We start from the raw sequence: 22,380 nt of genomic DNA, 5'->3' as shown, positions 1-22,380 counted from the left end.
TAGGTCTTCATTTAGAGCAATAGGAACAAAGTTTTCACTTTTTCTCTCAAATTTGTCAGAGACACTACTAAAATACTTTCGGCTCAGTGAATGTGGATATGTGAGAAAGCTTGCCGGTAGCTTCTCGTGGGTTGGGGGTTCTTTCCGGGGTTTTCCCGGGTTCTTCCTGCACCATTAATACTGGCCACCATGTATAGCCTATCTTGTGCTGAAAAATGGCGTTAAACCCTATAACAACAACAACTAAAATATTTGCTAAATTAATGTACAATAATCCTGTATAGAAGTTGCTGTGTGACCATAATATTTGATGTAAATTAGAGGAACAGGTGACTTGTTTGGAATTTTTAGTCCATTTAGATATTTCCACACATTACTAGATTTTTGATTTTCCTCAGTGCCTTTAGCTAGTCCAGTCATATCTGTAACTTTCATTCCTCCAGTTCCTGTAGGTTTTCCAGTCTTGGAATTTTTTAAATTTGTCTCTTATGTGCATAGTGTTGTACATCCAGGTGGAAACCGCTTTGGTTTCATTTGCTGTTTTACTTGCTTTGTTTTTAGTGCTGCATGTATATTATGTTGAAGAGATTATAGAACATTTCCAAAGCAGTGTTGTGGTTGTCAGTGTTTTCTAAACTATCAGATGGTTCTGTCACAGGTCATTTAAGAAGCCTCTGTCTATAATTTCCAATTGCTAATCAAGTTTGTCTATGGCATTCAGAATGTCCACATTTCTCTCTGGCAGACAGATATGCACTTTGAAAACTTTTGAAATACAAACTTACTAGTGTTGTACCAACTATATAGAATCATTAAACAAAGACAGATTTACCAAGAAATTCCACATGCATTTTTACCAATTATTTCATAGCACATTCATGGGTTGAAGAACCATGTACATACATGTACAAGTCCATAGCATGAATAGCTGAGGTGTAAAACTTGCACTCAACAAGAACAGGGTTTACTATCATATAATACACCAGCAGATCTTAATCTACGTGATGTTGTTCAGTTTATAAATTTGATCAACATAGACACTATGATAGTAATTTCTGCACATTATACATGATGTTCAACTGTACGTTGACTCACAATTCTTTCTTATACTTTTAAAGAACAAGCTGTACTGGATGTGCTGTTGGAGATTCTTCAGTTCAGTTATACTTTCATGTGACAGCAGAGGTCAAGCTTTTGGTGTTTCAGAATTTAAGGCTGGACATATGAGTGAGTGACAGTATATTGGAAATGCTGCCTAATTATAGCTTTTTCATTGGCATGTGTAAACACTTTGTAATATGAGAAGAAAGAGAATGTGGTTTTCACTCTCATATTTTAATTCCAGTTATATTATAATATTCATTGCTGTTTGCCTTCATTTTTAGTTATTTAGAGGCCCCAACTCTAATCAGATTAGTCACTGCTCCACTCCCTCTTTAGCTCTACTGGTCTTAAGCAGGAAGAGCTTATTGCAATGGAATATTTTCCATCATCTGTCATATGACATATGTTAGCACTTGTTTGTTATCACTACTTCTTAAGTGCTTTTGAGGACTGCCATGAAACTTTGCGCAGACATTCTTCCCAAGGTCTAGTTGGTTGAAAATGGTGCTGCTCAGATATCTAAGATGGCCACCATCAGAGCCATCTTGAAAATCTTATCACTCTTGAATGGAAGGACATATCAAAATCAGGTTTTGCTGAAAGACTTCTCATAATAATTAGATGGTCCTCAATGAAGATCATGCCAATATGACATCCAGTGTGATTGTCATGGTAGCCATCTTGACAATCTTGTTATCACTGCTTCTCTTGAGAGAAAAAGAATATTGACGTGGGCTTTATCACCTAAAGGTTTCCTTATCCTAATTGAAAATGATACTGCCTGGACATCCAATGTAGCCACCACAGTGGTTGTCATGAAAGTCTTGTTATTGCCTCTCCACCTGAACTGATGGCCTTATCAACAGGGGAATTTCACTAAAATACTTCTGATGATATCTAACGTAAATGAAAATTTTGTCGATCTGACATGCAGCATGGCAACCAAAGCAGCCATCTTCAAAATTTTGTTATTGATATATTCCTGAATGGAAAGTCAAATCAGCATGGGGTTTTGACTGTGAGACTTCTTATCATATCTAGTTGGTCTTAAATAAAATTTCAGCCTATCTGAAATCCAATATAGCTGCCATTTCAAAAATCTCATTGCTCCCTGTCCTAGATGGAAAGTCATGTGAACAGACTTCTTATGATGTTTACTTGATCACAATGGCAGCCATGTTCAGAATCCTGTTATTGCAGCTCCTCTTAAATGGAAAGTTATGTTGACATGATGTTTTCACTTGAAGACTTTGACCGCTCCGGTGGCCTAGTGGTTAGAGCGTCCACCTTGGATGCGGGAGGTCGTGGGTTCGATCCCCGGCCGAGTCATACCAGAGACTTAAAAAATGGTACTAACAGCTGCCTCGCTTGGCGTTCAGCATTAAGAGGTTAGTGTTAGGACTGGTCGGCCTGGTGTCAGGATAATGTGACTGGGTGGGACATCATGCTACATGTCTGCGGCATGATGCCCCAGTGCTAGACATCACTATAAACTGCCACATTGCAGACATTGTAGCGATATGACTGAAAAATTGTTAAAGCTACGTTAAAAATCAAAATCACATCACATCACATCACTTGAAGACTAATTATGATATCTAGTTCGACCTACATGAAAATGGTGTCAATCTCACTTAAAATATGGCTGCTACCATGAACATATTGAAAACCTTGTCACTAATTCTTCTGAATGGATGGTCATTTCAACATGTGGTTTTCACTGATAGTTTTCTAATGGTCTCTAGTTTGCCCTAAATGGAAATTGTGCCAGACTTTCATCCAATATTGCTGCCACAGTTGCTAGTTTGAAAATCTTGTCACTCAATGTCTGAGATAGTTACAACACTCATCAGTTAAAAAGAAGAAAGAGTCTTTTCTTGAATTCCTGTAAATTCTTTTTGGATAGTAGAGCATCAGCCCCTTCAAGGTCCTATTTTTTAATAGAGGGAGGGGAGCATGGCCCAAACTAACTAAATCCTATATGCAACCCTGTATCTCAGAACCTTCTTGAATTCTTATACTGTTTTCTAACATCATGGACCTTAGTGCCAACACTGAGTGACATCCTCAACCTGTTTTGAGGATTGCATGTTGGCAGATCAGGGTCTATGTTGGTTGTTGTACTTAACCCAAAAAAAAGATTATACCCTGATGTTTTGGAGGACTATGTGATATCAGATCTGAGTCAGTGTTGTTTATGACTTGGAACATATAACATAGCTTGGTAAATATAACATAGCTTGGTACAAATAACATAGCTTGGTACATATAACATAGCTTGGTACATATAACAGCTTGGTACATATAACATAGCTTGGTACATATAAAATAGCTTGGTACATTTAACATAGCTTGGTACATATAACATAGCTTGGAACATATAACATTCCTTGGTACATATAACAGCTTGGTACATATAACATAGCTTGGTACATATAACATAGCTTGGTACATATAACATAGCTTGGTACATATAAAATGGCTTGGTACATTTAACATAGCTTGGTACATATAACATAGCTTGGAACATATAACATGGCTTGGTACATATAACTTAGCTTGGAACATATAATATGGCTTGGTACATATAACATAGCTTTGTACATATAACACACATTTAAGTACAGAATATTCATTTTCTAGATGATGATAAAACAACGTACAGAAGAGATCAATCAGGATATGGAATACTGTCATCCCCGTTGTCCAGATGAGAAAGCTTTCTTGCAGATGGAACTTGATGATTTGCAAGACACACACGAAAGTTACTTTTCAGATTATTGGTATGGATACCTTGTCACAGTAAAACATAACTTGAAAGATCACTGTTTTGGGATACCAACTGTCACTTATATTCTTATCACATAAATCAGTTCGTTATAAACAGTAAAATCTTGATGATCCAGATGGCGATTATTCAGATTATTTACTTGGATGGACTTAAACTGCGTACCCCACATCCTTTTTCTTACTACAGCGTGACTTTTGTCTATAAATGTAACTAATTTGCTGACCATGATGCCAGAGCAGAACAGGACTAGAAATTATAAACAAATATGATAGAATATACTTTCAGACAATTATAATTACAATGGTATTATGAATAACTGAATTATATTTTTAAAGCCCAAAATAAATGTAATTAATAGAGCGAGAGGGTAAGAGGGAGGTACAAAGGGAAAAAGTTGATTAATACACCCAGTTAGAGATAGGTAAGAGTCACTTTGACAATGTGTAGTCTATCATATAGAAACCTCCAGATAATCTAGTAAGATTAAAGACTCCTAAATGTCAGATCAAGGCATTTTGTAATCCAGGTCTACATATACTGTTGATCAATGATCAGTGGTGATTTAATGGGTGATACAAGTTAATCACATACTGGCAAAGGTGTGAATAGGGAGGATTGCATAATATTAAGTAACTAAACAGGTGTGATACCTGTCATAACCAAACAGTTGTGATAACTGGCTAACCAAGGGATGGGAACAGTTTTGGAAAAGTTTTACATAGACAAGACATATGCATGTGTCAAAAATGTCACATTTTGTAGTACTAATACATGACCTATTATTTTCATATTGCTTTCACTATTTCAGGTGCTTGGTCCCCAGCCCAAGATAAATTCCCTCCTCCAATTGGAGCTTTAGAACAAGAAAATAAACTTAGTATCCAGTCTGATTTTTTTTGTTCAGAATATATTCATTCTTTGCCATTGACTCTGTACAATTAACACATCTCAGATTGGGCACTCCAATATATTTGCTTTTAAAGTGTCTTTTGCCATAATACCTGCTACTGCATCAGTTTCCACCCATTAGTTAAGTAGTGTTTCCATAATTTGTATCCCCTCATTTTTAACGACTGTTAAAGTAGTCATCACCCTCTTCAGTTTTGTTCCATTTTCTTTCATCCTTTCATCAACCCAAAAAAGGTTGGTAAATGTAGTTACACAGGCTTCTTGAAACACCTTGCTTGGCATTTGTTAAGTGCACTTGCATCGATGGATGTTCATTCTGTGTGGTAAGATGAAGTGTGAGATCTGGCCAAGATCTGGTTGCACTTAGCATCATGAAGAATGAAACCACCTCCTCCTCCTTTCCTTAAATAGAACCCCAAGAGGGATCAGTGGTACTTCTGCTCATTCCAGTTCAAGGATGTCACCAGCATCCTGATATCAGGAAGGATTGGTAGCACTTTCCAGTTAAAGGAAGTCACCAGCATGCTAATAATGGTAGGCATCAATGGCACTTCTTAGTTCAAGGAGTCCATTCAAGGAAGTCACCAGCATGCAGATCCTGGGAGGGATCAATGACACTTCCTGTCTGCTTACCTTCATTTCTTTCTACTGGGGACCCTGAATATGGCAGTGGATCCATTATGACTTAATGTGAGGCCTCTCAGGTTTCAGTGCTAGCTCAGATTCAGATGGGATCCAGATTGTGTTACTGCCCAAGTTGGTGGCTAAATAAGCCCATGTTTCTTGCAAGAGTCCAGACACAGGCTCCAGAACCTCACTCTTGTCTGTATGTATATGCCTTGTTTTTGGACAGGATGTGCTCACCTGTGAGCCAAAGATATAATCCTTCCATACTGGTAATTTTGGGAGGACAGTATGTCAGTTGTCATGTACTTCAGATGTCAGAGAGGCACTTGTGCCCCTTTTCTTTGCCTGGAAGTCTGGAAGTTTCTTAGATGGGCATCTTTGGAGGAGTTTGCCACATTCCAGGTTAGAGAAACATCATGGCATCCAGGTTGTCCAGAAGGGATTTATGGTCCTCACAGAATGGTCTCTGTACCAGTTGGTAGCATGGTCTCTGTAGCAATTGGTAGCAGAGAATCCTTTTCAGCTATGGGGAGGCCAATAGTAGACTTATTTGCAACACATGTGTCTCTAGTTTCAGACCAGAGTGCATGGTTTGTGAATATCTTTAGTCTGAAGTGGGATTAAATGTATGCCTGTGCCATCCTACCTTTCAAAATAATTTCTTAGATACTTCACAGAGTCATGAATTATATACAGTGGCTCATCCTGACTGATTCTATGTGACCCCAATGATTGTGATTCAGTATTCTCCACATACAAAGGAATTTATTTATTTTAACTGCATCTCTGAAGCCACTGGATATATTAGGTTTGGAAGAAGGAAATAGAGTGGACATTTGTAATCTAAACTGGAATACAATTCCACAGCAAAGTTCCAGAGTATTGGAAACTTTTTTTAATAATTCCTTATTTGGTTTGGGAATTTTGTACTGTTTGTGAGACATGGATTGCAGTATTACCAGGTAGCCTATACTGGAATAGTGATTGTAAATATTCAGGAGTACTATTAATGGATATCCTGTACATTAATTTGTCTTTTCTCAACCGGATTCAGTCATTAATATGTAATATTTTTAACTTACCAGCTTTCTTTTTGGATTGATATCAGCTCAAATGCTCTTTTTTGAAGATGTGCCATCTTTGCTATGTTTTTATCATCTGAATTACCCCATACTGTATTACAGTAGTCCAAATAGGGTTGTATGTGACTGTTATAAAATAGTTTTCTGTGCCTTTCAGGGAGAAAATGTCTTATCCTACTGAGAAGCAATAAACTTGAATTAACTTTTTTGCTGATATGTTTGATATGTTCAGTCCATGATAGGTTATTATCTACCAGAACACCAAGTAGTCTATCATAACAGACCATTTTCAAATCTGTATCCTTCCATGTCAGACATAGTTCATCACTATCAAGATTTGTCCTTTTTTATTATTTGAGTTTTACCAGTATTTACCACCATGCCATTGCATGTGCACCAGTTGTCCAGTTTGTTTAGGGCATCCTGTAAAGAAATTTCCAGTTCATGCTTTGTGTTTTTTATGTTTGACAATGTCGTTTCATCTGCATAGAGATCTGTAGATGATATTGAGTCTCTTAGTAAAAGTGGTAGGTCATTAATAAATAAAATAAATAGTAATGGACCTAGAATTGAGCCTTGTGGTACTCCATATCTAATTGTTCCAGGTTCAGACAGCACATTATTTATATAAACATGTTGTGTTCTCTCACAAAAGTAAGAAGTAAACCATCTAATTTTGTTGTCATAACATTGGTAAATTTTCAGTTTCTTCAAAAGGATTTCATGATACACCATGTCAAAAGCTTTCCTGAAATCTAATACAGATCATGTTTTTCTACCTTGATCAAGTGCTTGAAGCCATTTATCAGTAAGGGAGATCAAGGCAGTCTCACAGGAACGTTTCTGTCTAAAGCCTGGTTGATTAGGGTGGTAACAGCAAGTGTTTGGTTAAATATGACATGAACGAGTCATGGACATGTGTTTCAATCGATTTTGACAAGTTTGGTAGCATTGACATTGGCCAGTAGTTATCAGCATCGTCCTTAGAAATAGATTTGTGACTATGAATTACTTTTGCAGTTTTCCATATTTTTGGGACAGATGAGAAATTGCAATACTTAAATTGATTATTAATGTTATGCTATCTGAAATAGCAGAGGTAGAAGATTTAATGAGTCATGGACCAATCTGATCAAGTCCCCTGTAGCTTTTTTGGTATCAGTGAAACATTTTTCAACAAAGATTTTTGATACTGTTGGGATAAAAAAACATACTTCATTAGGGATTTTGCTGCTGCCTAACTTTTTCAGTTCATTAAAGTTGTTTTTTATCACTGGTTCTTTTAATTTTGTGGTAACTTTGGTGAAAAAAATCAATGAAATCATTTGTAATGTCAGTGTCATCAGTGACTATGATGTCATTTACCAGAAGTGAGTGAATTTTATTTGTCTGATCTTTGTGTGTTCCTCCAGTGAGTTCATTGAAGACTTTACAAATGGAGTTGTGTTGCTTTTTTGTTTTCAAGCAATGATTTTTTTAGCTTTTTAATCATGCTTGTTATTTTATTTCTCCATACTTTATATTTTACATAGTTTTCCATAGCCTTGAATTGGTCTTGTGTTTTCATAGCGTCTAGGATTTCAGTAGTAAGCCAATTAGGTTGGATTTTATTCTTCACTTGATGTACTTTCATTGGTGAATGCTTAAAGACTACATACATAAATAAGCCAGTCCACACCCTCAGAGCTTCATCTATGTCATCCAAATTTTGGATTATATTCCATGGAACTTTATATAGGTCATCGAGAAATTGTTCTTCATTAAAATATTTGAATGATCTGTAATTAATAGTTTTGTGTGTATTTTTCCTGTTTCTCTTGCATTTAACCTTTCTTGTCAAAAAAGTAGGATAGTGGTCACTAAGACCAACATTTGGTACATTAACACAAGCCACATTGTCTGGTAGGTTGGTATAAATGTGATCAGTAAGAGTGCTTGATATTTCTTTACCCTTGTGGGTTCATTTACCAGCTGGACTAGGCCTAATGATTCAATAAATTCAATACAGTTGTTTCTTATTTGAGTACTGAGAATGTCCTTATTTATATCGCCTAGTATATATGTTTCTTTCTCCTGTGCAAGAACATTTTCCATTTGTTTCAAAAAGTTGTCATTCCAAATTGCTTTGTAGGAAGTTGGCCTATAAAAGAAACCAGCTATGATCATTTTTGTATTATTCTGAGAAATTTCCAGCCAGATACTCTCAATTTTATGTGACTCCAAGTCAGGTCGCTTTTCTACATTTAGATCTTCCCTAATGTATACAACAAGACCTCCCCCTGCTGTCTCTCTGTCCCTGTATAATGGTTTAGTGTAGCGTTGTCAGTGAAATAGATCGTCATTGTGGTTAGTATTTAATTTTGGTTCAGTGAGTCCTAAAACATGTATATTATTTTCCTTGGAAGACAACATTAACTTAATCTGGTCTATTTTTCCCACTATACCTTATACATTTAAGTGACCTATCTTAAAACCTTTTGTATTTAGTTTCTCATCAATTATATGTATGTCTTCATGCAGTTGGGTACTCACTGAGATTGTCTCCATACTACTTTTATCATTCTGACATACTATTTCCATGTTTATTTGTTCATATATATTGGCATCTTCAACGTCACATACAGACCCTGAAAATTCTTTAACTTTTGCATTAACCACAGTGTCCATTGAATAGTTAGAGTCAATAGATACACTAGGTACGTTTAGATTTGTTATAAATAAAGCATTGGCATTTTCCTCTTTGCCAGCTTCCTAGTATGTATAATACATTGATTCACAGTTTTGTTTGTGTCTAAATGTATATCATCTGAAGCACTGTTTGTTTGCCATGATGGCATACTTGTGTCACATGCCCAGTTTCTCCACAATGGAGACAGTAGTCTTCATTATAGTGCCTGAAAATGGGGGCAAACATGTTAATGTTTCTCAGTAGTTGAGAGGTTCTTTTCATGCTTAAATGAATTTTGTCTCTGTGTAAGAGGCTTAGGTTGATGTCCTGGTTCTGAAGAAAGAAAGATGTGTATTGTAGAATGTACTGTAGGTTGAAGTCTTCACATAGGTCAATTTATCAGATCAATGATTTCTTTCACCCTGGTGTCCATAGGAGGAGGTAGTCCTGATATCATTATTTTACATGTGTCTGGTCTGCAATACCTAGCAGCATACAGTAAACTTTAAAAATCTGTTCTGATTTGATTTATTGACCTTCCATTACTGGCATCATTTCCACCTACTAAAATAATAATTTGGTTGTATTTGGTTAGGTCTGTATTCATTATTATGTCTGTAATGTTGTCGATTTTTGCACCACTAAGAGTCTGTACATCTGTTTTAAGAAGTCTCCTTGGTATTGTACTTTTCTATATTGAGGAGCCAATTATTAGAGTCCTATCTTTTCTTGCTGATGATTTCATGTGTTGGAATCTGGTTTGTATTTCAGACACATCTCTTGGAGGAAGGGGTGCTGAAATTGGTGTCCCATTTGTGTGAGCTAATCGAGCTGATGTTGACACATTTGAGCACTGGGAAATGCATTTGTTGGTGCAAACAACATGCTTGTCTGAGCTGAAAGATGTCCCCATTGAGTTACTGCTGAGGTAGGATAAACTGTTGCAGTGTAGAGGGTCCCTCCTGTGCAACAATTTGTAGATGTTCCACTTCCACACTCAGCTTATATCAAATGATCAATCTGCCACAATCAGTTTTTAAGCAGAATTGCCGACTGTGTTGCTCTGGCTAGAAGGCAGTTGATCTCCAAGTTTTAAGATGCCAAGTGGAGAGTATTCTGTAATTGGTGCAGTTTGCACATTGCATGATCTGCCCTCTTTGACTGCTGTTGTAGATTGTCTTCTTTTTTCAACAAAAAGTCTGTTCAGTCTTCACCAAAAACCCATAAATTCCCCATGGGCTCCATCACAGGGACCCTTATCTTTTAGGACTGATCAAAAACTTTGAGCATCAAAGACTAATCATTTGCTCCTTAATGCCAAGGCATGACCTCTCTTGTGTTCTCTGGTTGTTATCAGAATTAATGATAACATAATGAACCCTCCAATGAAACATCCTTTGAGAACTCTATTTTAAAGAAAGTCTTCCTTCTCTTTAGCATCAGCCTGAAGGGATGGAACTCTTGCCTTATTGGTGGAAGAGAATTGCATTCAGTACAGTGGTAACTATGATTCTATCTTCCTTTGCCTCCCCAGCTTTCTGGCAAAGAACAGATATGATACCTTTAGCCTTACATTTCTTTTTGGCTAATTCAGAATGAACAAAAAATGGTCAAAAATGACTTTTCTCCCTGTTAAAGGAACCTCTGATATATCAGCAGCCACCATTTCTAGGTTGATTGTTCTATCAAAACAATTTATCCATCTCTCACTGAGAGATCATTCATGAGAATTAAAGCCCATGGGTTAGGGCTCTTTCTTCTTCTTGGACCAGTGTCTTAATCATTCTTCTGTAGATGATGTCATGAAAATCACATTCGTGTGGTCTCTCACAACTTCTCTTTGGTTCAGCTTCTTTCACTGTCATGTCAGGTATCGGTGAATTTGACCCTATTGTCATCGCAGGAAGTTGTGTAAAAGCCATTTTACAGTTTGCACCACAACATCTTACTTCTAGTCATGAGGTCTTTAGCATTCTTCTAGGCTGGTATATGGTAGTTAGCAATTTAATAATGTATTACTGCTATTAATATGAAGTTCCTTTTGTTGGTGGTGGGTGGGTAAAACTAATTTAATTACATTATACTTACCTGTTATTATTACCTAGATTACTCCTCCCTCTTCAATCTGACTTCCCATCAGTCATTGTCCAAGTCAAGAAGGACAATATTCTGAATGATAGAAGTGGCTTAAGCAATGGAATTGGACTAGGTTTATTTTTGTTATTGGCCTACCGGTACTTATTTGAGGAAGAATTCACTCTGGGCTGGGGACTAATGCCAAGAAAGATGACTGCATTGTAAATAATACAAGTTGAGTATTACATAATTAAAATTAGTTTTACCTCTCCTGCCCATGCTACTTTTTTGGGCAAAACAACAAAAATCTGATACTCAGGAAATAAATGAATGTATGGTATTTTAGCACTTTTTGTTAATGCTTGTGCTATTTCTTTATATATTTTACTTTAAATATAACAGCTAAAGGAAATAAGCCCAAACATACTTTTAAAGTTTTCAGTGTTTTGAGTGGACCAAATTCACTATACTAGTTAGACTCTATGAGCAAGTGGAATACCTGAGATATTGTTGGGTGGGGCAACAAAAGGCGTATAGGTAGATTTTTCTCATGCCAATACACTTTGATTCCCTGAAAGCCACTGTCATACAGCAAGTGTTGTGAGTGATCAGAATTCATTTAGTTAAGAATAGATCAGAATGACAGAAAATTCATTTAAAATTATTCTTGGTATGACCCGGTTCTCATCTCACCATGTTTTTCAACTGTCCATCAATATTTATTTTATTGTGGCTTTTTTATAATGTAACTGGGTGGGACATGATGCTTTATGTGTGTGGCATGATGTCCCAATGCTAGACAATTTCTATAAACTACCACACTGCAGACATCATACTGATATGACTCAAATTGTTAAAGCTACGTTAAAAATCCCAAAACATAAACAAACACACATGCTGGTTAATTGCATCTATATTCCTTGTAAATCAATTTTCACTAAGGCCAATACCCATTTAAACTAGGTTTCAACCTGTTGTATTTCTTCAAATACTGCATAACCGTTTAATTTTATTCATATATTATCCTTTTTCATGGATTTCATAGTTGCTACAAAAATTTGAACACACAAAATTAAGTGACTCTGCCATAAATAATGTGTCTATTAAAGATACATCCAGAAATTGAATACTTATATAAATTTACTTTTTCTGGTTGGTAAATTTTGTTTAAAAAACCGGATGCCCTTGACATGGAAACAAATGATTTTGCAGTACGTATATGCAAATTCTGACCTTTTATTGATTTGTTTTGCAGGAATATATTTGACTGGATCTGTTACATCTTCCTATTAACATCTTTGGCTACCCACATTGCGGACATTATTTCCCACTCAGATGCACTAGCCCGAGCCCACATTCGGATCATGGCAGTCAACATCATACTTCTTTGGGTCAGATTAATGAAAGCAGTCAGAGCATTTCAATTTCTTGGTATGAAAATTTAAATGGTGAAGGATTTTCAGCTTGCTTAATTGTAAGGACCTGTTGCACCAAATTTTTCAGTTCTTTTTACCAAATCTTCCAATTTAACCACCATATTTTACCCCATTACTTCCCAATGCATACAGAAAAATCATTTTTGGGTAAAGTTTTGAGGTAAATTACCTTGTTATAAATGCTCCACATTATCAGCTTTCTTGATTAGTAATATTTAGAAACCAAACTATTATGACCCTGTGGTCTTAAAATGAGGAGTAGAAAAGAGCAAAAACCAACAAGTTTTGCAAAATTCAACAAATAATTTATTTCCCCAGAATACAAAGTGAAAATGTAAAAAGTACTTACAATATTGCAAATTAATCCCAAATAATCCTAGAATTACTAACACAAGTTCTAATGATTAAAGTTCTGAAAAACCTTTAGTGGAATTCCAAATAATTTTCAATCCTGAAGGTGTTGATGTGCTTGTAGTGGTCTGTAGTCTCTAATGTACTAATGTACCAAATTCCTGAATTGTAATAATGTGCCAACAGTCTTTTTTTGAATCACAGTGATATTATCCAAAGTTTCCTTGCTTGAATTCACTATAATTCCCAGTTAATGTCTCTGTTCAAGAATGTTACAGAGCATATTGTATTTCCAGAGAATAATAAATAATTTCACTAAATGTGAATACAACAATATAAATGTTTACTACCCCGATGTTATCACAGAAAGAAAACATGTTTCCAGTAAATAAGATTATATAAAAAACTAAGACACAAAAGAATAACCTTGATGAAGGTCAAAAGTTTATTTCTAGGAAAATGTTAGTTATAAAGTGTGACCCCGCTATATCCCGGTATTTAGGAGCCATAGATACCGACAATGTTATAGACTGAACCGTGATATAAGCAACCAGGTCAGTTAGCTGAAGAAAATAATGCATGTACCAGAAAAAATTTGCAGGAGGTGGGGGTGGTATTAAATGCAGGCAGTAAAATATATTCTTAATTGGCACAGTTACCATCTTAAATCAATGCATATTAAATGTCAAATATACCTGTAGTGAAAACAGAGAAGGCATATATAATATTTTACTTTATTTTAGAAAACCACGGATTGGTAAATATATGTGTATACTATTTATATATACATGTCTAATGTAAAGCATGAATAGAGTATCAACACCGTGTACTCACCCACAAATCTCATCACATACATTGAATCCACAATACAAGTAATTCCATCAAAAGTATGCACACACACAGATTTTAAATATTCAGTTATTCTGTCACATGTCATATAGGTCTGAATTCAGTGAAAAACATAGTGCAATCACGTAACTAAGGATGAAGTACATTTACTTTAAAGTACGTCCCAAGTCAGTAAATGTTAGCTTGCGTTTTAAGCCACCATTGGTAGCGTTTGTAAGCATAAACTTTTTCCATGCAAAAAGGAAACTTTCATGGTACAGTAAACGTGTTCCAGTCACATTGAGAAATGGAAAAAAAGCCATCATATCCCATTGCTTTTATTTAAGTTTGGTACTGACTTCTTTGAAGAAAAGTTCTTTGTTTTTATTGAAGATTGGCTTTCTTTGATGAAAGGTGCATGTGTTATTGTAGTCACCACTAAATGCCAGCTTTGGAGAAACCAAGTAAATGACAATTTCTTGTTGTAGCAGCAACATCAAATAATTGTATTGCATGACTGAGACTGACTTTTTTTCTATTTGCTTAGTATGTTTTCCTAACAATTAGTGATTCAAAGGTAATCTATTTTCTTTGAAATTTCAGCAAACTCTTTTATCTGGATACATTTTTAAAAAGGAATTGGCCATCAATTGGTCGATTGTAGTTACTGTTCCTCCCTGCCTGTTGAATAGACCAACAAGTAAGATGTTGTTTGTTGTTTCTGTTTTGGGGGGGGGGTTACATTTGTGGTAGGAGAGTGATGCTGCCTTCCATGCATGCGTCAGAAATTTAACAAGGTGTCAATGGACAATAGACTCGGATTCGGGAGGTCGTGGGTTCGATCCCCGGCCGAGTCATACCAAAGACTTACAGAAATGGTACTAACAGCTGCCTCGCTTGGCGCTCAGCATTAAGAGGTTAGTGTTAGGACTGGTTAGCCCGGTGTCAGGATAATGTGACTGGGTGGGACATCATGCTACATGTCTGCGGCATGATGCCCCAGTGCTAGACATCACTATAAACTGCCACATTGCAGACATCGTAGCGATATGACTGAAAAATTGTTAAAGCTATGTTAAACATCAAAATCACATCACATCACAGACAATAGAGGTACAGATGTTCTGGTCTGATGACCTGGATTACTACAATAAATGTGAGTGTTTTGAAGGATTTAATTCTGAGTGAAAAGAAGAGGAATTTTACTTACCCTCCACATACAAATTTCAGTCTATGTAAATATATTAATTGCTAGCGAGCAATCGAAAATCAGACGAAAGATATATTATGAGATAATGCCTTGTCTGGTTCATCTCCACTAACAGAAATGTCAACACCAACAAAAATGGATATCTCACAACATACATTACTCATGCTAGATGTCAACATAAGTGGATTATGATATAACAGTGCACTGTTAAGATGGTTGGTCAGTATAGACAAAGAATTTGTTTATCTAACAGTAGATAAATTTCAGTGCATTTTATGTCAAGTTGCAGCTTCATTTCATGGGGACTCTGAATTTCTCCACTCCAAAACAATGGTTGTATATACAAGTTTAAACAGCCAACAATGTTACCAATATAAAAAAATCAGTTTGCAACATTGGCAAAGCCCTATGTGATCTCATAATAAATATTTTGTACATTATTTTTCATACTTTTAAATAAATAATTTCAGGAGTCATGCCCTGATTGTCTTGTATTATTCGTGTGCAAATCTCATCCCGAAAATAATAATAAACTTCTGACATTTTTATCCCATACTTTTAAGAATTTTTTTTTTTTGTTTACAAGAAAATGACTTATATAAAATTTTGGGAGTCACACCACAACTATGTTATATCCAAATTCATGTTATAACAGAGAGTGCTATTGCGGGGTCGTACTGTAAACAAGGTTGTTACTAAAGTTATAATAAAGAACCTGGTAAACATGATGGCCTCCACTCAAGTCAAGATACATCTTGATAATGATCCTGATATTAAACTCACACTCGTAGAAAATCATTAGCTATAAAACAAATCAATGATTTCGGTCAGGTGGACAATGAACTTAATTTTTGGACAAGGTCAGCTACAAAATACAATTTTACATAACCCATGGCATATAATAAATAAAAAAAAGCCGAACAGACAATAAAATTAGATATAAATAAAAAACATTAAAAAAGCAAAGATTTACGTACATTTTGTTTTGGTTTATCAGTGCAGATCCCTAAATGATTTTTATGAAAGTACAAAGTGCAGAAATATGCAGCTTGAAATCTAGATCATGGTAAAATCTTCCTACATACATTTTGTCCATAAAATTAATATTGATAATGAAATATCAGTGTGTCTAAAGTGTACAAGGGTTTGTTCCGGAATCATTTGCTTGCAGCAAAATTGCAGATTTTTATTGAACAGGTGACATCAGACCCACAAAATCATCCATCAGTAACAACACAGATTTGTGGGGTTGATTTATCGGACTACTAGTCTTAGGCTTTGAACTTTGCCGCCCAGCTATTGGGTCATGTTCTTTGATGTACTCTTATAATAACAACGAATACATCTGGGTGACTTGCAGCCACTGAATTCTATTTTTGTAAATATCAGCATAGCTAAAATCGTAATGATCAATTGATTAACAAGCAGTGTTATTAGATAATTAGCTTAAAATAATTACTGAGGTCGTGGGTTCGATCCCCGGCCGAGTCATACCAAAGACTTACAAAAACGGTACTAACAGCTGCCTCGCTTGGTGCTCAGCATTAAGAGGTTAGTGTTTGGACTGGTCGGTTCCGGTGTCAGGATAATGTGACTGGGTGGGACATCATGCTACATGTCTGCGGCATGATGCCCCAGTGCTAGACATCACTATAAACTGCCACATTGCAGACATCGTAGCGATATGACTGAAAAATTGTTAAAGGTACGTTAAAAATCCAAATCACATCACATCACATAAAATAATTACTAGTAATGAAACTATTAAAGATACCTCAAAACCTTTACATTACTACTATCTTCTAATATTCATCTATGTGCTTTTAGCTGTGATTACCAAAATAATACATGCATAATGTCTATGGATTTAGGTTTAAGCTATTTTGTCGCTTCAAAACTTAAACAGATCTTTGTTAAATATCCATGTTTGTCATGAAAATGTTAAAATTCGTCTGCACTATGTTTCATCTTTTTTATCTGCTATTCATGAATTGGAGAAAAAAAGTAGACCCAGCCTGTCACAATTGCATTTGAAATGATGTTTTAAAACAAACATGTGGAAATGCAGTATTTTATTGGCACTGTTATTTGAGCTGAAGATTTATACAATTACAGTGGTCCTTCACTACTAAGTACCATAGCACCCTAGAGGCCTCTTTGTAAAAATAGGATTCCTACCAGGAAAAGTTGTAGTCCCTCCCATAAACATATTGGGCATACCTGAAGTGGCTAAATATCCAGTGAGAAGAACCAGTGGTTGTCATTGAATTTAATTTTCCCAATTCTTTACACCACTGATGTATAGCTCTTGTTTATCTATTAGAGTCAGACTGAATTTTGTTAATTCAAGGAAAGGCCTTATTCCAAACACTAAGCCAGGGATCATACACTTTCTTACACTTGGCTACTGTTCCATCCAAACCATCAGTTCTAGTAACTTTAGCACTCTTCTGAATCTCATTACAGTCTTCATCAATTCACCCTTTTTATCCCAAACTACTTTTCCAAATTTGTAAACAGCATTTTCTCAAACTCTTGACATGTCTTGCTTTCGAATTCATATGCGCTACTTATTCGGCTACACAAAAAAATTAACAAGACAATGAAAACTAAAGTTGTTCACTTGATTTACTCTTATAATTACCAGCTGTACATCTCTGGGTCTTCTTACCTCAGAATTAAGTCATTGTATATCTCAGCATATTTTCCTACCACTCAGCAGCTAGTCAATTAGGCTGATAAATCAGCCCTTCACCTGTGATGATATTGATTTTCGAGTATGGGGCTGATGTCACATATTCATTAAAAGCTGCAAATATCTGCGTACAAAGTTGGCTGCACACACTGGTGTACATGTTATACACTTACCGGTATTTCTCGTGCTGTGAAGCTACTGTTGGCTGAAGGGTTCTTTTGGTGACATGTAGATTATATTTCCTAAGCAAATCATATGTTTGGTAACTTGCAAATCCACCTGGAATAGCGCAACCATCTGTCCTGTGGCCATTTTGAATTTCGTGCTTGATATGGCTGTTACCAATTACCGGTATGTGTCTAAAGTGTACAAGGGTTTTTTCCGGAATCATTTGCATGCAGCAAAATTGCAGATTTTATTGAACAGGTGACATCAGACCCACAAGATCATCCATCAGTAACAATACAGATTTGTGGGGTTGATTTATCGGACTACTAGTCTTAGGCTTTGAACTTTGCCGCCCAGCTATTGGGTCATGTTCTTTGATGTACTCTTATAATAACAACGAATACATCTGGGTGACTTGCAGCCACTGAATTCTGTTTTTGTAAATATCAGCATAGCTAAATTCATAATGATCAATTGATTAACACATTTCTCCACTCAGCAGGTGGTTGAAGCTGGACAGGCAAACCTTTGAATTTGCCACCTAGCTATTGCATGCATTTGGAGGACTCCTGTGTAAGTGATTTTCTGCGTTCCAGATATTAAAAAATTGCATCCAAATACACGTGATTAAGTGTTTCTGATGACTCTGATACCCCACAATAAAGGACCATAGCATATTGGTCCATCTCAATAAAGTTCAACATTATAGTGGTCCCTCACTATAAAGTACGAAATTATAGTTTTCTTTCACAATAAAGTACCCAAGTGCAGCATTCCCTCACTACAAAGCTTTTCAGTTCATGAGTGCCCAACTATAAGGTACCACTGTACAGTAGTCCCTTGCTATAAAGTACAAAATTATGGTATTCCTTCACTATAAAGTACCCAAGTGTAGTGGTTGCTCACAATAAAACTCGTAAGTATATTATTCCCTCACTATAAAGTACCATGGTATGTAAGTCTCTCTCTTTAAAGTACCACATTACATTGGTTCCTAACTATAAATTGCAACATTATAGTGTTCCTTCACGATCATGTACCCAAGTGCAATGGTCCCTAACTATAAAGCTCTTGAGTACATTGGTTCCTCACAATAAAGTACCACAGTATATTGGTCCCTCACTATGAAACTCTTCAATACAGTGTTCCCTCACTATAAAATACCACAATATGTTAGTCTCTCTCTATGATGTGCCATTGTACAGTAGTCCCTCACTATAAAGTACAATATTATAGTATTCATTCACTATAAAGTATCCAAGAGCAGTGATCTCTAACTATAAAGCTCTTGAGTACATTGATCCCTGTCTATAAAGTACCACAATTTTTTGACCTCTTATTATAAAGTACTTTATTACAATAGGACCTCACTAAATAATACCCCAGTAAAGTGGTAACTCACCAAAAAGCACCTCAATTAATTGGTCTCTTGCTACAAAGCACCTGGGGCCCCAAGTGGCCGAGTGGTCTAAAGCGCTTTCCATTATGGATCACTGCCATCTCACCTCTGTATGCGTGGGTTTCGAGTCTCGGATTCGGCCAATGTGGGTATGTGAGAAAGTTTGCCAGTAGCTTCTTGAGGGTCAAAGGTTCTTTCCGGGTATTTCCCGGGTTCTTCCTTCACCGTTAATACTGGCTGCCATGTATAGCCTATCATGTGCTGAAAAATGGTGTTAAACCCTACAACACTAACACCACACTACAAAGCATCTCTCTGTAGGATATTCACTTAACATGATTGAGGTCATTAAGCCCATTCTTTAAAATAAATTTAGTTTTTATAAGTTACTCTGTATACACTTGTATGGCTCTTCAGAAACTTCATTATAGGTAGTCTCAGTTGTATAAATGGTAGCTCCAGAGTTATCTAATCATGAAGTTTAAGTAAATGCTCTAAAGTCTTGAAAGTTTTATGACCTCCTTACTGGACCCTAGTCAAGAAATATGTTGAACATAAAATTTGTACTCAAGCTCAGAATTATAAAAAAATTCAATCTCATATACTTGCAAACCAGAATATCAAGAGATTTCCTGATCAGGAGTGTCTCCCAAGGTTTCCTGGAAGGTCCAATGACACCAGATGGGCCTTGAACTTTATTCATATTAGTGCCAGAATTATGAAAATTTCTTGAATATTTTATCTTTGGTATTGACACATATTAGTAAATTTCAGTCATATTTAGAAACTCTTAGTAAAGTTTTTAAATTTGTAGGTTTGAATGTTGAGCAGGAGTTCATTTTTTGTACATATGCAGCTTCAAGATTACTGGCCCAAGTCCTCACTTTTATCATCATCATTAGCAGCAGCAGCAGCAGCATACCACCTGATGCAGCATTGCTGTAGATGCTATTTTTTGCCAGTAGATGAGATCTTCAGATCTTGTTCCATTTGCTGTCCAGTGTTCCATTTGCTGTCCAGTGTACAAGCCAATATTGAACTCACTGGGGTTCTTTTCCACCATGAATTTCCAGGTGCTTTTTAGTCCTCCCATTAGGTGATTTTTCCCCTGTGCTTGTTTTCCAGTTACAGCTTTAAGTGTTTTGATGTGATCTATATCAGGAGGTGCTGTAGCAATGCGCCCAGCCAAAGAGCTGCAGGCATTGAGACCTGAAGGAATCTGTTACCAGTGGTTGTTTCATCTGTCTTTGATTTAAGTATTCATGATATGTTGGGTGTATATGACATAGGGGATGCTATGGGGGTACCATTGGTCAAAGACAGTTATCATTTTAGCCATTGCTGCTATAAGCATCAGTGTGTCCACACCATACAGCAAGACTAGTAGAATGCATTATGTTATGCAATTGGATCTTTGTAACAAGACTGATCCTTGAGCACCAGATTTATCTATCCATGGTTTTCATGTAGTCATGAGTGATTTCAATGCTAATCTCTGGTTTACTGCTGCCTTAGTTGTGGAGTGAGCAGCTGAGGTATCTGAGTCCAGTATCTCAGCTTCATACCTCTGTGCTGCTTTTGCTGACATAAAATGGCTTGTTGCCTGGTCAATTGGATTTTATTTTGGTTTTACTACATTTGATCTTGAAGCCAAATATATTTTATATTTTATTCTCCTTGCATGATGTCCAGGCTGAGCAATAAGATCTGTAGCTACTCAGTAGAGTGATGCCATCTGCATAATCAGGGCCCACACAGAAAGAGAAAAACTTGGTCAGCCACACTATGCAGTCTTCACCACCAGTTTTCAGCAATTTTTCATGGTGCCTTCCCATTTTTTCAGTTCTTTTAGTGGTGCAGTTAATCGACTGATTTGTAGTTCAAGAGTTTATAATACTGTGGGCTGATGCAGCTAGATTAGCAGTATCATTAAGCTCCTGGGATGGGGTGCCACCACTTGGCCTGTTTAGCAGCCAGGAGTAGTCGGCAACTTGATGGAGATCATGGTGTATAACCTAACTAATGAAGTCCCTGTTGTGGAGAAAAACATTTTTTATCCAATGGTAGAGGTCACAATGCATGAGGTAAAATGAAACAGCCTTGTTGTATAACTCTGAGACCTTAATGCCATCTCCAGACCAACACAAATTCCAGTACTGAATGTGGCTGGACCAAAAGTAAGTTGAGTACCAAAATGACAACACTGACAGACTGCTAAAATTCTGTTTCGGGAACAGCCTGAGAATTTGTGGCTCTTAGTTCAGATGACTAGACATCCGTCATAATTCATGGCTTTGAAATGATGGTCAGACAAACATGGACAGTGCAAAAGGCAAGTCGGTCTTAAACTGCTTTGACTTCAGACTCTTGTTATGCAACTTCATCTGTAACCATCAACCAGGGAAATTCAGGGATTGTTTCTATAATGCAATGAACATTACCAGACCACATCTAGGTCTAGCAGACTTTCAAAAAGACTGGATTTCAAATAAAACACTGTAAATCATAGCCTAAAGTTATCTGCAAGACTCATTTCATCAGCCTATCAGAATCTCAGCAAGATCTAAAACAGTTAGCTGTGGAGTACACTGGGCTAATAGCAAAGCTGTATAAGCAGAAGAGACCTTCAGGAGATCATTTGCTAATTTTAGGAATGTATGCAGGCCGTTTTCTGGATCATCGTTTAGCTCTGTTGAAGATATGGCAGGTAAGATCCCATGTGACAGCAAGCTGAAGCTAAAAAAATGAAGAGAATACTTGTCCCCACTGCTAAACAAGCTTTTAGTTGAGTTTGTACTTACAGTGAGTGTGCTATGAAAGTGAGACCTGGCTGTCTTCATTAATTTTGGTTCTATATATCATCCAGTGTCTATAAACATCCTTGTATCTTCACTGTTGCATCCAGGCTACACAGCTCTGGGATTTCCCCATCACCACCCTGCAAGCAACTTATAAGCAAGAATACAAGTTTAAAAAGGCAGAAGTCATGTAAAAATAAAATTCCCACTTGTTTATATAATATTGTAGGATAATTAC

General features: G+C 36.4%; 1 protein-coding gene across 1 annotated transcript in view; it reads left to right on the top strand.

Moving 5' to 3' along the window:
- Positions 1-22,380, top strand: part of LOC149806884 (uncharacterized) — a 183,864-nt gene that overhangs the window by 112,150 nt on the left and 49,334 nt on the right. The window contains exons 12-13 of the mRNA XM_089931672.1: positions 3,748-3,887; positions 12,513-12,688. Coding sequence (XP_089787798.1) covers positions 3,748-3,887; positions 12,513-12,688 — 316 coding nt within the window. The remainder of the gene's footprint in view (positions 1-3,747; positions 3,888-12,512; positions 12,689-22,380) is intronic.

This window comes from Sinohyriopsis cumingii, chromosome 1 (genome assembly GCF_028554795.1).
Source record: "Sinohyriopsis cumingii isolate HCF-2022 chromosome 1, ASM2855479v2, whole genome shotgun sequence".
In the NCBI taxonomy this organism is placed as follows: Eukaryota; Metazoa; Mollusca; class Bivalvia; order Unionida; family Unionidae; genus Sinohyriopsis; species Sinohyriopsis cumingii.
This window is presented reverse-complemented; position numbering and strand designations above follow the sequence as displayed.